Source organism: Dermacentor albipictus, chromosome 5 (assembly GCF_038994185.2).
Source record: "Dermacentor albipictus isolate Rhodes 1998 colony chromosome 5, USDA_Dalb.pri_finalv2, whole genome shotgun sequence".
Lineage (NCBI taxonomy): Eukaryota > Metazoa > Arthropoda > Arachnida > Ixodida > Ixodidae > Dermacentor > Dermacentor albipictus.
In genome coordinates this window covers 111,483,363-111,494,587 of record NC_091825.1, presented here as the reverse complement: position 1 = coordinate 111,494,587, position 11,225 = coordinate 111,483,363, and the positions used below count along the sequence as shown (strand labels likewise).

General features: G+C 41.8%; 1 protein-coding gene and 1 long non-coding RNA gene across 4 annotated transcripts in view; both read right to left on the bottom strand.

The window, feature by feature from the left end:
* Positions 1-386: 386 nt before the first annotated feature.
* The window catches only part of LOC139060034 (magnesium transporter NIPA2-like), a 35,242-nt gene continuing 24,403 nt past the window's right edge, over positions 387-11,225 (bottom strand). For 2 of the 3 annotated variants that reach the window (XM_070538756.1, XM_070538757.1), the window contains exons 10-11: positions 7,531-7,553; positions 387-548 (exon numbers count right to left, since the gene is read on the bottom strand). In XM_070538756.1, the coding sequence (XP_070394857.1) occupies positions 492-548; positions 7,531-7,553 (80 nt within the window). In that variant the 3' untranslated portion in view covers positions 387-491. The remainder of the gene's footprint in view (positions 549-7,530; positions 7,554-11,225) is intronic. The other variant, XM_070538758.1, reaches the window with a different exon arrangement.
* LOC139060035 (uncharacterized) lies at positions 8,542-10,553 on the bottom strand. Its single transcript, XR_011514582.1, has 2 exons — positions 9,256-10,553; positions 8,542-9,057 (listed from the first exon to the last, which is right to left on the bottom strand). It is a non-coding gene; the product is annotated as an uncharacterized lncRNA (long non-coding RNA).

Below are 11,225 nucleotides of genomic sequence, written 5' to 3'. Positions count from 1 at the left end.
GGGCATGCGTATCCAAAATGCGTCAGCGCATGTGCTTCTCAGATTGCACATGATCACGAACAAAGTATGGCTGGACACATCCGGCTTTAGCAAGTGTTAAAACAGGCGTCATTAACAGGTCTGCTAGTGTTCGAGAGTTCAGTCATTTTTGTGGCGTCCCTACTGGATGCTGTCAACATATTTTGACATTCAAACTCCTGTAGCATTTCCGGTTCCAGTGCTTGTTCCCTATAGATATTGAAAATATGAATCTCAAGACAATTTGTTCCTTTTCTTAAATTTTTTCTGTGAGATTTGTGTCCTCCTTTAACAACACTTTTTATATCAGGCAACACAACTTTCCTTTGCAATTTCTCTGGAGGGAAAACAATAGGTGTACGTAAATATAGGAGGATGAGACATGCCAAAGTGATTTCTTTGATCATGGATGCCATGTTTAATATGTACAAATTTGCCGTTCGGGTGAGATGAGATGTCAGTCGGCACTTCTCTTACACAGTGCTTTCTTCCCAATGGTCGACAACGTCTCTGTTCAGTTTGCATTCAACCTGGAAACAAGGCAGTGGCACGCTCTTTTGACAAGAATCGTTAAAGATGACTACAGCAATACTCTGCTACAACTAAGTTGAAGGGGGGAGCCAAAATTATTTTGTTATATCCATTATTGTAGGTACTGCAATATGAATCTCTATGTGCATTTCAAGGGTAATTTCACTTATTTCGTTGTATCTCATTTCATTACGAGGTTTGACTATGTGTGAAATTCAAGCAGTCATTTCCGGCAAACTACAAAGTGAAGATGCTTTAGATGCATTTTCGCCATATGGCTGCTCAGTTTTTAGCACTTTCCCAATTCACTGCTTAAGACAAACTTGCAAAATTTCTGCACCATTAAATAATTTTCTTTTGCCCTTAGAAAAATTGTTCATGTGATGTTTGGATGGACACTGTGTTAATGCCAAGTTCTTTTCAGACTGAGCTTGGCAGCTTTATCGACGGAATGTAGCACCATTGTTCTTGCTCTGATGGAGTAAGAATTTCGGGCAGAGAATATGTGTGTGCACAAAGCTTCTGTGGTCACATTCCCCGACTGATCACTTTTGGAGATACGATCACTTTTGCAAGTTTTTACATGACTTGGCAACGTACATCTTGGTGCCCAAAGGTGACAGTATCCCTAGCCCAGTGCCACAAATGCCATTAGTCACAGACGGTCATACGTCTAGCGCCAAGTCATGCAAAATCCTGGCGAAAGTGACTGACAGAGAATGCTGCCACCGTTTAATATCTTGATTACAATGCAAAACGCAAGCAAAAGTCTGGCCAAATTCATGCTAGTCACAAATTGAAGCCTATGTGAAAGCATCAAGGTCTGAGCACTAGATCTATAATCCAGACAGAAGCTTTGAAGCAGGCATATCAAGCTTTTCTGGTGTGGTCTCTGTCAAGGCGAACAGCACAGATAACACTATGTCATCGACTCCATTTGCATTGAGGGTTGCTGTGTTGAAGCTTGCACGAATTCATAGCCTTGTTTACACCATGAAGCTCGTGTGCTTCTACAGACGAAAGAAATAAATCCCAATTCCAGCTACTTTCCTACCTACCTAGAAGTCCCATTTCAACAAGAATAGTTCTCAATGCCATTATAGGTATCTTGAAATGTTGACACGAGCCTGGTGAAATTGAAAAACTATATAACTCCCTAAAATTATGTGGCTGAAATTTTTCACAAATCGGGGACTTTGGATATATTCCAGGCAACTTGACTGCGATTTTGAGATTGTGCTGTATGGCTCACTTGGGCCGCAAGAACTGCTTCTCATCTTATTTCTTTTTCACGATAACTGCCTTTTCAAAACAATGCAGTATGTTCAGCGTTGTGCGTGTCACTTCAGTCACATGTGTTCTTCATGCATCACTTATTGTCCGAAGGATGCATCAGCTTGCGTGTAGCCAGCAGAACTAGCTGGCAAAACAAATTTACAGTTTTCAGTATAGTGTCCATATATATTGCCTAAATTTTGCATGCCCTCGAATTTTGCAACATTTGACTTAAGACTCGAAAATATAAAGTTTTATGCTGTTCCGTGCAAATTACTGTTTGATGAATGATTTATGGCTGTCCAAATCAGTTTTTCAAACAGTCAAGGTCAGCATACTGACTATGCCACAGTTCGCTTTTCTTAATGAAGTATGTTTTGTCTTGTGCTTCCATTAAGACAATCATTATTGACACCATACACTAGCGTGGTACCGTTACTGTGGGAAACTACGGTGACTGCAAGCACAACCAAAAATTATTTTACAGGTGCAGTTTCATTCAACTTTTGAATAAGTTTAATATGGTAAAGTTTCAATCAAACCTGTCTAATGGCATTTATTAAACAACAATCACAAGACATACTCTACTGCAAGTTGTACAGTGCGGTTCACTGTTAAAGGAAATATCAAATTGGTATTTCGGGCATTATTGCAGCTCTGTTATGACATAAGGCCTCGGAAATGTTTTATAATGTTGACTGCACATTCAGGTTATGGATCTTGAATACAAACTATGTATTCCCTTCAAAAATGGATTGTACTGTACATTAAGCACTTCTTTTTGCATCACATCTGGCACATTCATGCACAAAACAAACTTGCAAAGGCAGATACTGTATTTGGATTGCTCAAGAAACACCGCAAGAATTTTTAAACATCCCTGTAATATGTATACAATTGTGTTCAGGGCCTATCACTATGTTTGTCATCACAGGATGTATTGACACGCACACAGGACTGTGTAGGTAGTGAACATGAAGCAAAGCATTTACTCAGTGGTACTTATTTCCCAAGCAGTGCAGTCCAGGATCGCCGACCAAAGTGTGCATGTTACGGGAATAGCACAATTCTTTAAGTAGGTTCCTCTTAATTTCATTTAAGAAGTGGAGACATAAAAAATTCAATGTTTCTCACGGTTGAAGTGAGAGAAGAGTCAATGTCATAAAGTTATGCAGCATAACAAAGAATTCCTGCACATGTCAGATTTTTTTGTGGTGTTGCACTCCACATCACAATAGTACTAGCTACTGGGGGTGTGTGAATAGCGATTTTCGAGACCGAATCGAACACGAATTGAATACTACCAGAATTGAATAGTTATCGAATAATGAACAGCCATTATCACAATTAATATGAAATAATGTTCACATTGTAGTATTCTTAAAGTTAACTTTATGTCATTACATAACATGTTATGAGGCATTGTTTATTAAAAGAACAAATGGAGCATTAGGAGCAAACAGGCAGTCTCTTTGCAAGTGAAGGACTTTTCAGACGGCACGAATGATCGCTGTATACCCTATAAAGCATGGCTACCTGAGCGACGTAGCCTGCTCCACTACACAAGTCCTCGTGTTTTATGTCGATATCGTACCCGCGGGGGCAAAAGCATACAATACTTTAGCTCTAATGTTATGTTTAATTGGGTGCAGCTGTCTTGAAGTATTCAAAAAGTATTAGAAAAATATTCGCATTTATGAATAGTCACTATTCAATTCATTATCCAAAAGTTTTTAATATTTGCACGTTTCTACTAGCTACCATACAGAGCCTCAGTAGTTGCTCTGGTTAGGCAAGTGCAGGTTGCCTAAACATTTCATCAACAATAACAGCATTGATACATTGCTAAGAGTAGTGATAAAGGATTCTGTTGCAAATGTACGGGGTCTGTTCCAAAACTTCCCGGAGTGATTCTTGTAGTCGGCAATGCCGCCTGGCGGGGCGGGGCTTTGGGCAGAAAAGTTTGTGGAGGATCTAAGCTTCGAGACGAGACCTGTCTCAGTTGCTTGCGGGGAGTTGTTGAGGCAGGTTATACACCACAGAGATGTATCTACTGCACCCTCGCCGAGTAAAAAAAAAAAAAATGGACCAGTCTTTGGAGCAGCGTTATGCTATCAAGTTTTGTGTGAAACTGAGTAAAAAGGGAGCGGAGACGCTTGAAATGCCTTGGAAAGCCTGCGGTGACAACACGATGAAACAAAGCCAAACTTTCATGTGGCATAAGAGGTTCTGGGGAGGTCGGGAGTCCATCAATGACAACCACTCGGGTTGCCCGTCGACATCACAAATGGAGAACTCCTTGTAAAAAGTGCGTCAAGTTTTGGACAAGGACCGGCGATTAAGTGTTCGAATGACCGGAGAGTAGTGTGGAATACCCAAAACAATCGTTCATTGCATTTGAACAGAGGATCTTCAAGTGAGAAAAGTCTGCACAAAAATGGTGCCAAAAGTCCTGATGAGTGAGATGAAGGAGGGGTGTTTGTTGAAGTGCCAGGAATTGCATGAAGGCTACAAAACAGACCCAACATTTTTGGACAGAATGATCACAGGGGACGAGACGTGGATTTTTGAGTACGATCACGAATCAAAGTGTCAGAGCAGCTATTGGCACACCACGGAGTCTCCTCGCCTGAAAAAAAAGCAATGATGAGCTAATCGCGAATCAAGGCAATGCCTATTGTGTTTTTTGATACAGCATAGGTGTGGTTCACAGTGCCTTTGTGCCGCATGAAAAAACAGTCAACAAGGGTTTTACTGTGAAGTGCTCGAACGGTTGCGCAACAGGGTTCGACGCGTCCGAAAAGAAATTCGCGACAATTGGATCTTGCACCACGACAATGCGTGATGCCACACCGCTCTCACTGTCTCCGAGTTGCTGGCCAAAATGGGTGCGGCGACGCTGCCCCAGCTGTGGCACAGCCCTGATCTGGCACCACCAGACTTCTTTTTGTTCCCAAGGGTCAACAGAACCCTGAAAGAAACTTGGCATGGCATGCTGGAAATGGTAAAAAAAGCTGCAATGACCTCACTGAAGGAGGTGCCCACTGACGGCTTCCAGGGTGCCTTCAATGATTGATGAAGCATTGGCAATGGTGCATCGAAGCAGGGGGAGAATACTTTGAAAAGTTCTGAAAAGATTGTAAACTGTTATTGATTAAATGATTTATAAAAAAAAATTTGGGGAAGTTTTGGGACAGACACTATGTTTCTTCTAACCTAATGCTGGTGTTAGCATAAAGCTGGATCGTATGTACAATATTGTAACTACTAGATGGTAGCAACAGTGACCTCAAATGTGCACCAATGAGCAATTCCAAAGTAACGGGGCACAAGAAACAATTTTGACGAACGTAAACTTATGTGTCCACATTGCAAACAATGTGTCTACACTACAGTGAACAAAGTGGGTACACTAACTCTACCGCATAAAGCGATTTGACATAGAACTGAAACAAACTGGCTCCTTTATGATAATTTTAAGAAATTCTATATAATCAAAAGCTCTTCCTGGCACACTGCACTCACGATAACAGGCAAGAGAGGGCAGGTTAATAATACTAAATGCATGAACAACACCAGACAAAACTTTGTTTACTGAAAACCGTACGTAACTACGAGCACCGTTACCAGTAGGTACGTTATGTATGTACATATATGGTAACTAGCACACTTTGGCAGATCTTGTACTGCAATTTGTAGCTGAAGGCCATGTGTGTATGCTGCATTAAAGATGAAAACAATTAAAACTGATGTCTCTTCTACACTCTTTAGAGCTAACCAGTAAAAGCCTGCTCTCTTGAACTTCATCAAACACACAGACACAACACATCAACAGAATCATTGCTGGATTAAAAAACGTAATTCTCCTGGTTACTGCAGTGGCTGTTGCAATGCTCAGTACAAAAGACGATGTACAAGTGGCAAAATTTTAGTGTTCCTAAAAAGTAACATTGTCACACAAGTCGTTCAAAACCAATTGCCTCTGTACACTATGGTTTGGGAAATGCCATTCGGTCAACAGATGCTGCAGTAAAGGAATATTTCACAACCTTGTAAATCGTATGCCGTGTAAGGGGGCACAGTAAACTTGGCTAGGCAGGGGCAATATTCTCAGCCATTGACTTTCAGAGATACAATCGCTTTTGTGAGATTTTGTGTCACTAGCAACAGATGCATCAGCGTCTATGGGCAACACCACATTCATGACACTGTGCTAAGCGTGCCTGGCTCCGTGCCAGAAATGCTTGTTACCTGTGGGCACTATCATGTCCGGTGTTAGTCAGGTGAAATCTCGCGAGAGTGATTGTATGCTTGAAAGTAAGCAGCCGAGAATACTTCCCAAGCAAGCAGGATGACCAGTTCCCATTGATATATAAGCAGATTAGGGCGTTTTTGTTCGGAGTCCTATATTTCAGAGCACATTTGACTCACTTATGTTTGTACATTTTTGTTAAAAACAAAGGGAGGGTATGCTAATGTTCATTTTCACCTCTGTGAACATTTCTGCACGGTGAAATTGTGAGGTGGCCAAGAACAGTGCATTTTACGTAGGTGCCACAACTCTAATCGGAAACAAGAAAAAGCTAAGAATATCACATGACACTTATGTTAATTAGCACAGAAATTGTAATCAATGATGACAACATGGATTCGACTTCACAAAACTTCTCCTGTGAAGTGTTACTGATTGGCCAGTAGTTCGGCACTGGGCAATCGGTGTGACAGTGGGATGGCATGGTGGCAATGGCTAATCACAGAATTAAGAGAAGTTGTGTGAATACGGGTCCAGTTTTTGCCATTTTCCCTCAATGGTTTCAACAAATCCAAGCATGTATAGTAATATACATACAAAGCATTATATTTATTTGTACCTGAGCAGATGACTTATAGGATAAGTATGACAGAACTTGGGGGTTGGCTTAGATTAAGGCGAACATGGTATGTATTATGTAGGCCTTTCAAGCATTTACTTTGAAGTAAAGTCCATGCAGAAACTCCTCTGGGAGTTGTCCAGGTATGCGTCAGCACTGTGCCACTTGCTCATCTCCATGCAGCTTGGTGTCATTATCAATGTTACGAAACTTGATTCAACCAGGAGAAACGACAGCGCTGCGGCGACACAAACCAAACTGCTGCAGACAGCGGCACAAGGTGAATTAATGACGCAAGCAAACTATTGCAGGTGGCGGCACCAGGTTCGCTGATGACGTTTCAATCATTATAAGCCATTACTGCTCTTTAGCGCCTCATCCATCCACATTGAACCATTATCAACCGTGATCGCCCAAACTCCGGCGGCAGCGGCATGTGGCAACGCCACATGCCGCTGACTTACATCTTGAAAGTGATGTGCGATGGGGACAGAGTGCACCGAGTGCTCATAGCTTTGTGTGCACTGTGTTCTCGCAGCTTAGTTCGCGTTGAAGCAAAAGGCAGCACGAAGGTCTCTTTATAGCAATTTATATTATGTGACGGACGGACGAATGGTCGGGTGGATGGGTTTCCTCATTGGGTAGGCGCAGAAATGCTTGCGCGTTGAAAAACTTCACTTGCTTTGGGTTATTGTAAGAGAGCCAACACTGCAAGCTCAGACTTGTTTTGAGAAAGCCATCTGCCTATTGTCGCAAATTAAACTGGTCACCCTGCTTGGAAGTTCGTAACACAGACAGAATGTAGAGTTTTCCAAAAAAAGTCAGTTTGTACTACCTCGATTGCTATAGCCTTTACAGCTGAAAGAGACAGAGAAAAATAGAGTGACAATGAAGTCATCAAGATACAAGCACGTCGGCCAGAAAAAGAAATTGTTTGATCTTCGAACCAGACTGCTTGGACTCGTGTAAACATACTAGTGTTTTCAGTTTGAGATGTTTACGGGACATGGGGGAGCCATACAAAAGAAAACAGAAAAGAATTGAAACAGGATCACAGAGCTTTGCCATAAACATTTGGGTTTTTCAGGCATCCGCACATTACCAGCATTATTATGATGCACCTTGTCCCTTTGACGCAAAAGCTTAAGTACTGTTCAGCCGTCATGCTATAGTATCGCAAGTTGCCCATTGTGCGGAGCATATTTGTGGATGACTGCTCATAAGAGCCAAGAAAAGCTAGGAAGGGTAGCATACTTAAGAGTTGCAATACTGGAGGTTCTGGTGCAGGTTACAAACTTTTACACTGAGGAACACTTGTCGCATCACATAACGCTTCCTGCATAGGACATAGCAATAATTTGCAATGTGCAATATTTTGGGTGTTTCATTACCAACGCAACAAAATTGATGGGCCCCCACACCGCCCTACCTGTTTGACTATTCTAGGAGCGATTCAAATACACATTTCACATATACTAATCTGTTTTTCTTTTTTTTGCTTGATTAAAGTAACGAAACAATCCTTTAAAGTATGTGTCCCACGAATGAAGGCTGAAGCCCGTACACTACAAATTTAGGTTGCATGCGCAGGCTGAGTGAGAATTGTGCTTTTTTTTTTTTCAATAACCGAGTGCACACTGCACAAAATTTCTTAATTGCACACGGCACGCTGTCTGTTATTTTTCATGGTACACACTGTACACATCAGTACACTCTAAGGTGCGCACTTTGCCCACAGGCAGCAAACAACAACCTATTCACAATGCTTAGAATTTGTAACAGCGTCTGCAACACTAGAGGCAGTTGCAGATATTTCTGTCGAACTAGAAAACGCATTAACAGTCAATTGTAAACACAACCAAAAAGCTTTAATAAAGACAAGCATTACGGTTCACTGAAGCACACTGAAGAAAAACAGCTTTAAGTTCAGTACCTTCGTGCACAAAAAAATGAACTCTCCGAATGAGGATAACTTCAAGACACCCCTTAAGCATACTTTAGGAATTCAAAAAAAAAAATGAAACCTGTTTGCAAAGGCTACACAGTTATGCAAAGAGTGGGAATTTCGGCTGGCTGGGCAGCTGCCATGACAGCGAAGTCGCATGACCAATTGTATGATAGGCAGCTATAGTTACATGATATGCAATTTTGTTGCTGCTGTGGTTGGATACTAGCTATCTATGGGCATCAGAAATGACCAACCTCAAGCTGAAATCATGCCAAAATTATATTTATGTTCTCTGTGTATAATGCTTATGCAACATTCCACTCTCATTACAAGCACCTTGCACCCAGAAAAGGGAGAAGAAAAAATATCTTAAGAACTACGACCCATTACAATAATTATACAAACATTTCACACCTCTACATCGTCATGAGAGTGGCTTGTTGGGCTAGTTGGTACATGGTTATGCTAGGAGAATGCCAGCAAACTTTAGAGTAGGAAAAAATCGAGAGGCAGACATAGACAAAGAGACCTTCCACCTTCCTGTCTCTTTGTCTATGTCTGCCTCTTGATTTTTTCCTACTCTAAAGTTTGCTGGCATTCTCCTAGCATAACCTCTACATTGTCACTTCCATACCTATTCAGCCAACATGTCACACACTTGGACAAAACAGTGCGTTTCTGTGTCTGGCTGTCTTTGGGGAGTTTGACTTAGTGGAGCACTTACTCATGGAGACCAGTGCCACACAGCAAGATCAACAGGAGTGCTGACTCACCCTGTACCCTCCTACAATGCTGGTAATGTTGGTAACACCTTCAAGTCTGAAAAGAGGCGAACTGCCGACCAAAAGAGCTAATTTCTACTAACTAACAAGGAATGTTTCAAGCATGCAGCATATGAGTGGTGTTGACATTTGCCAGTGGCATGAAAAATCGGTCACTGCAACATGGCACCTGAATCCTCTGATGACAATGTTTGCAACAATGGCATATCTGCAAGTGCAGAAGTAAGCCAATTGCTTTAAGGAGGTGCAGATAGGCACTTGTAGGGCATCGACACAGTGGTGTTGACATTTGGCACAGGCGTCTAGCATCAGCCATGCAACACTTTCTGTACCCTCTTATAGCATGTTGGCAACACTGGCAAGAGCTGGAGTAGGCCAACTGTTGCAGATAACTAGCAAGGAGTGTAACCAGGCACGCATTGTTATTGAGATGTTTCCTGCTCTCATCAAATGCATTGTGCAATAGGCAAGTCAGCGCTCCTGTAAAGTCTTCCTGTGTGGCTGGTACAGAGAAACATGACCAAGAAGTTTTCAGTGTGATCAAAATGGATGAAGCTAACACAAAGCGGCATCGAAATGCAGACATGTCGCCGCAGTCATCCTGAATTCTTTACATTCCCAACTTTTCATGGTGACACAATGTGTAACCTCTTAAAACATGGTGCACTAAATAAACTGAAATTGACATTTCGTGTGCAAAACTATACAAATGAATGAAAAAGACAATGCAGTTCGGCACGCATTTGTACAGTACGGCACATTCCGAAGCAAAACACTGAGTATTCTGCTACTGATTGCAGTTCAGATATGACATGATCCTGGGAACTATCTTTCATGCACAAGCCTTATGCCTGTGTGCCTTATACCTGATCTTATCCACTTTTCTGAAGTTATAGCAACATTGAACCAGCACAACTCTTTACGCTTCTAGGGTGTTCCATTTAGGAATGAACCTTACTGTACAGTACACTGCAATCGAATGCTGCACAATAGTAGGCACTCAAACATGCTTTTAAAAACACCTTGCAACTAGTCTACAAAGATGCACAGAAATTTGGGCTTTTATAAGTAGTCAAGCAAATATAACTATTAGTATAACCTCTATTTTACAGCTATATTTCTGCACCCTCACATGCCAGATGAGAGGGTGCAGAAATATAGCTGTAAAATTATATTTCTGCACCCTCTCATCTGGCATGTGTACCATGGTCTGCACGGCAAGAAACGTATCTACAGCAGTTGCTCACTTAAAAGATGACCATGAATACACATAAGGGTCAGATTAAAACATTCTAGAAATCAAGTAAGGACCTCATGAAGGAAAACAGCGACACTATTCAGCCATATTTAAGTAAAGCACCAACTCTTGACTAACTGCATAAAAATACATCATCACAGAAAACATTCAAAGCAGGGCAGTACACTAGAAAATATGAAATACAAACTGTGGCTTGCTGTACATGAAAGACATCAAGCTGACAAAACTGCACAGTGGAACCCCGGTTATACATCCCCCGGTTTTGCGACGACTCGGGTTTTACGACGGATTAGCGCAGTCCCGACAAAGTCCACATAGAAGCAATGCATTAAAAACCCCGGTTACCCAACACAATTTTACGCCTGGCCCGCATTATACGACGACCCTCGTGAAGCGCAGGATGGAACGGTGGATGAAAGAAAAGTGAAGCAGGTCTCTTTCCTCACTCTGTTTCTTCGCATGCAGAGTACCTGACACTCGCTGTGCTGAAATAGCGCCTTTTCTTCTCCACAATCACTTTCACCCTATTTTCTCGGTGTCGT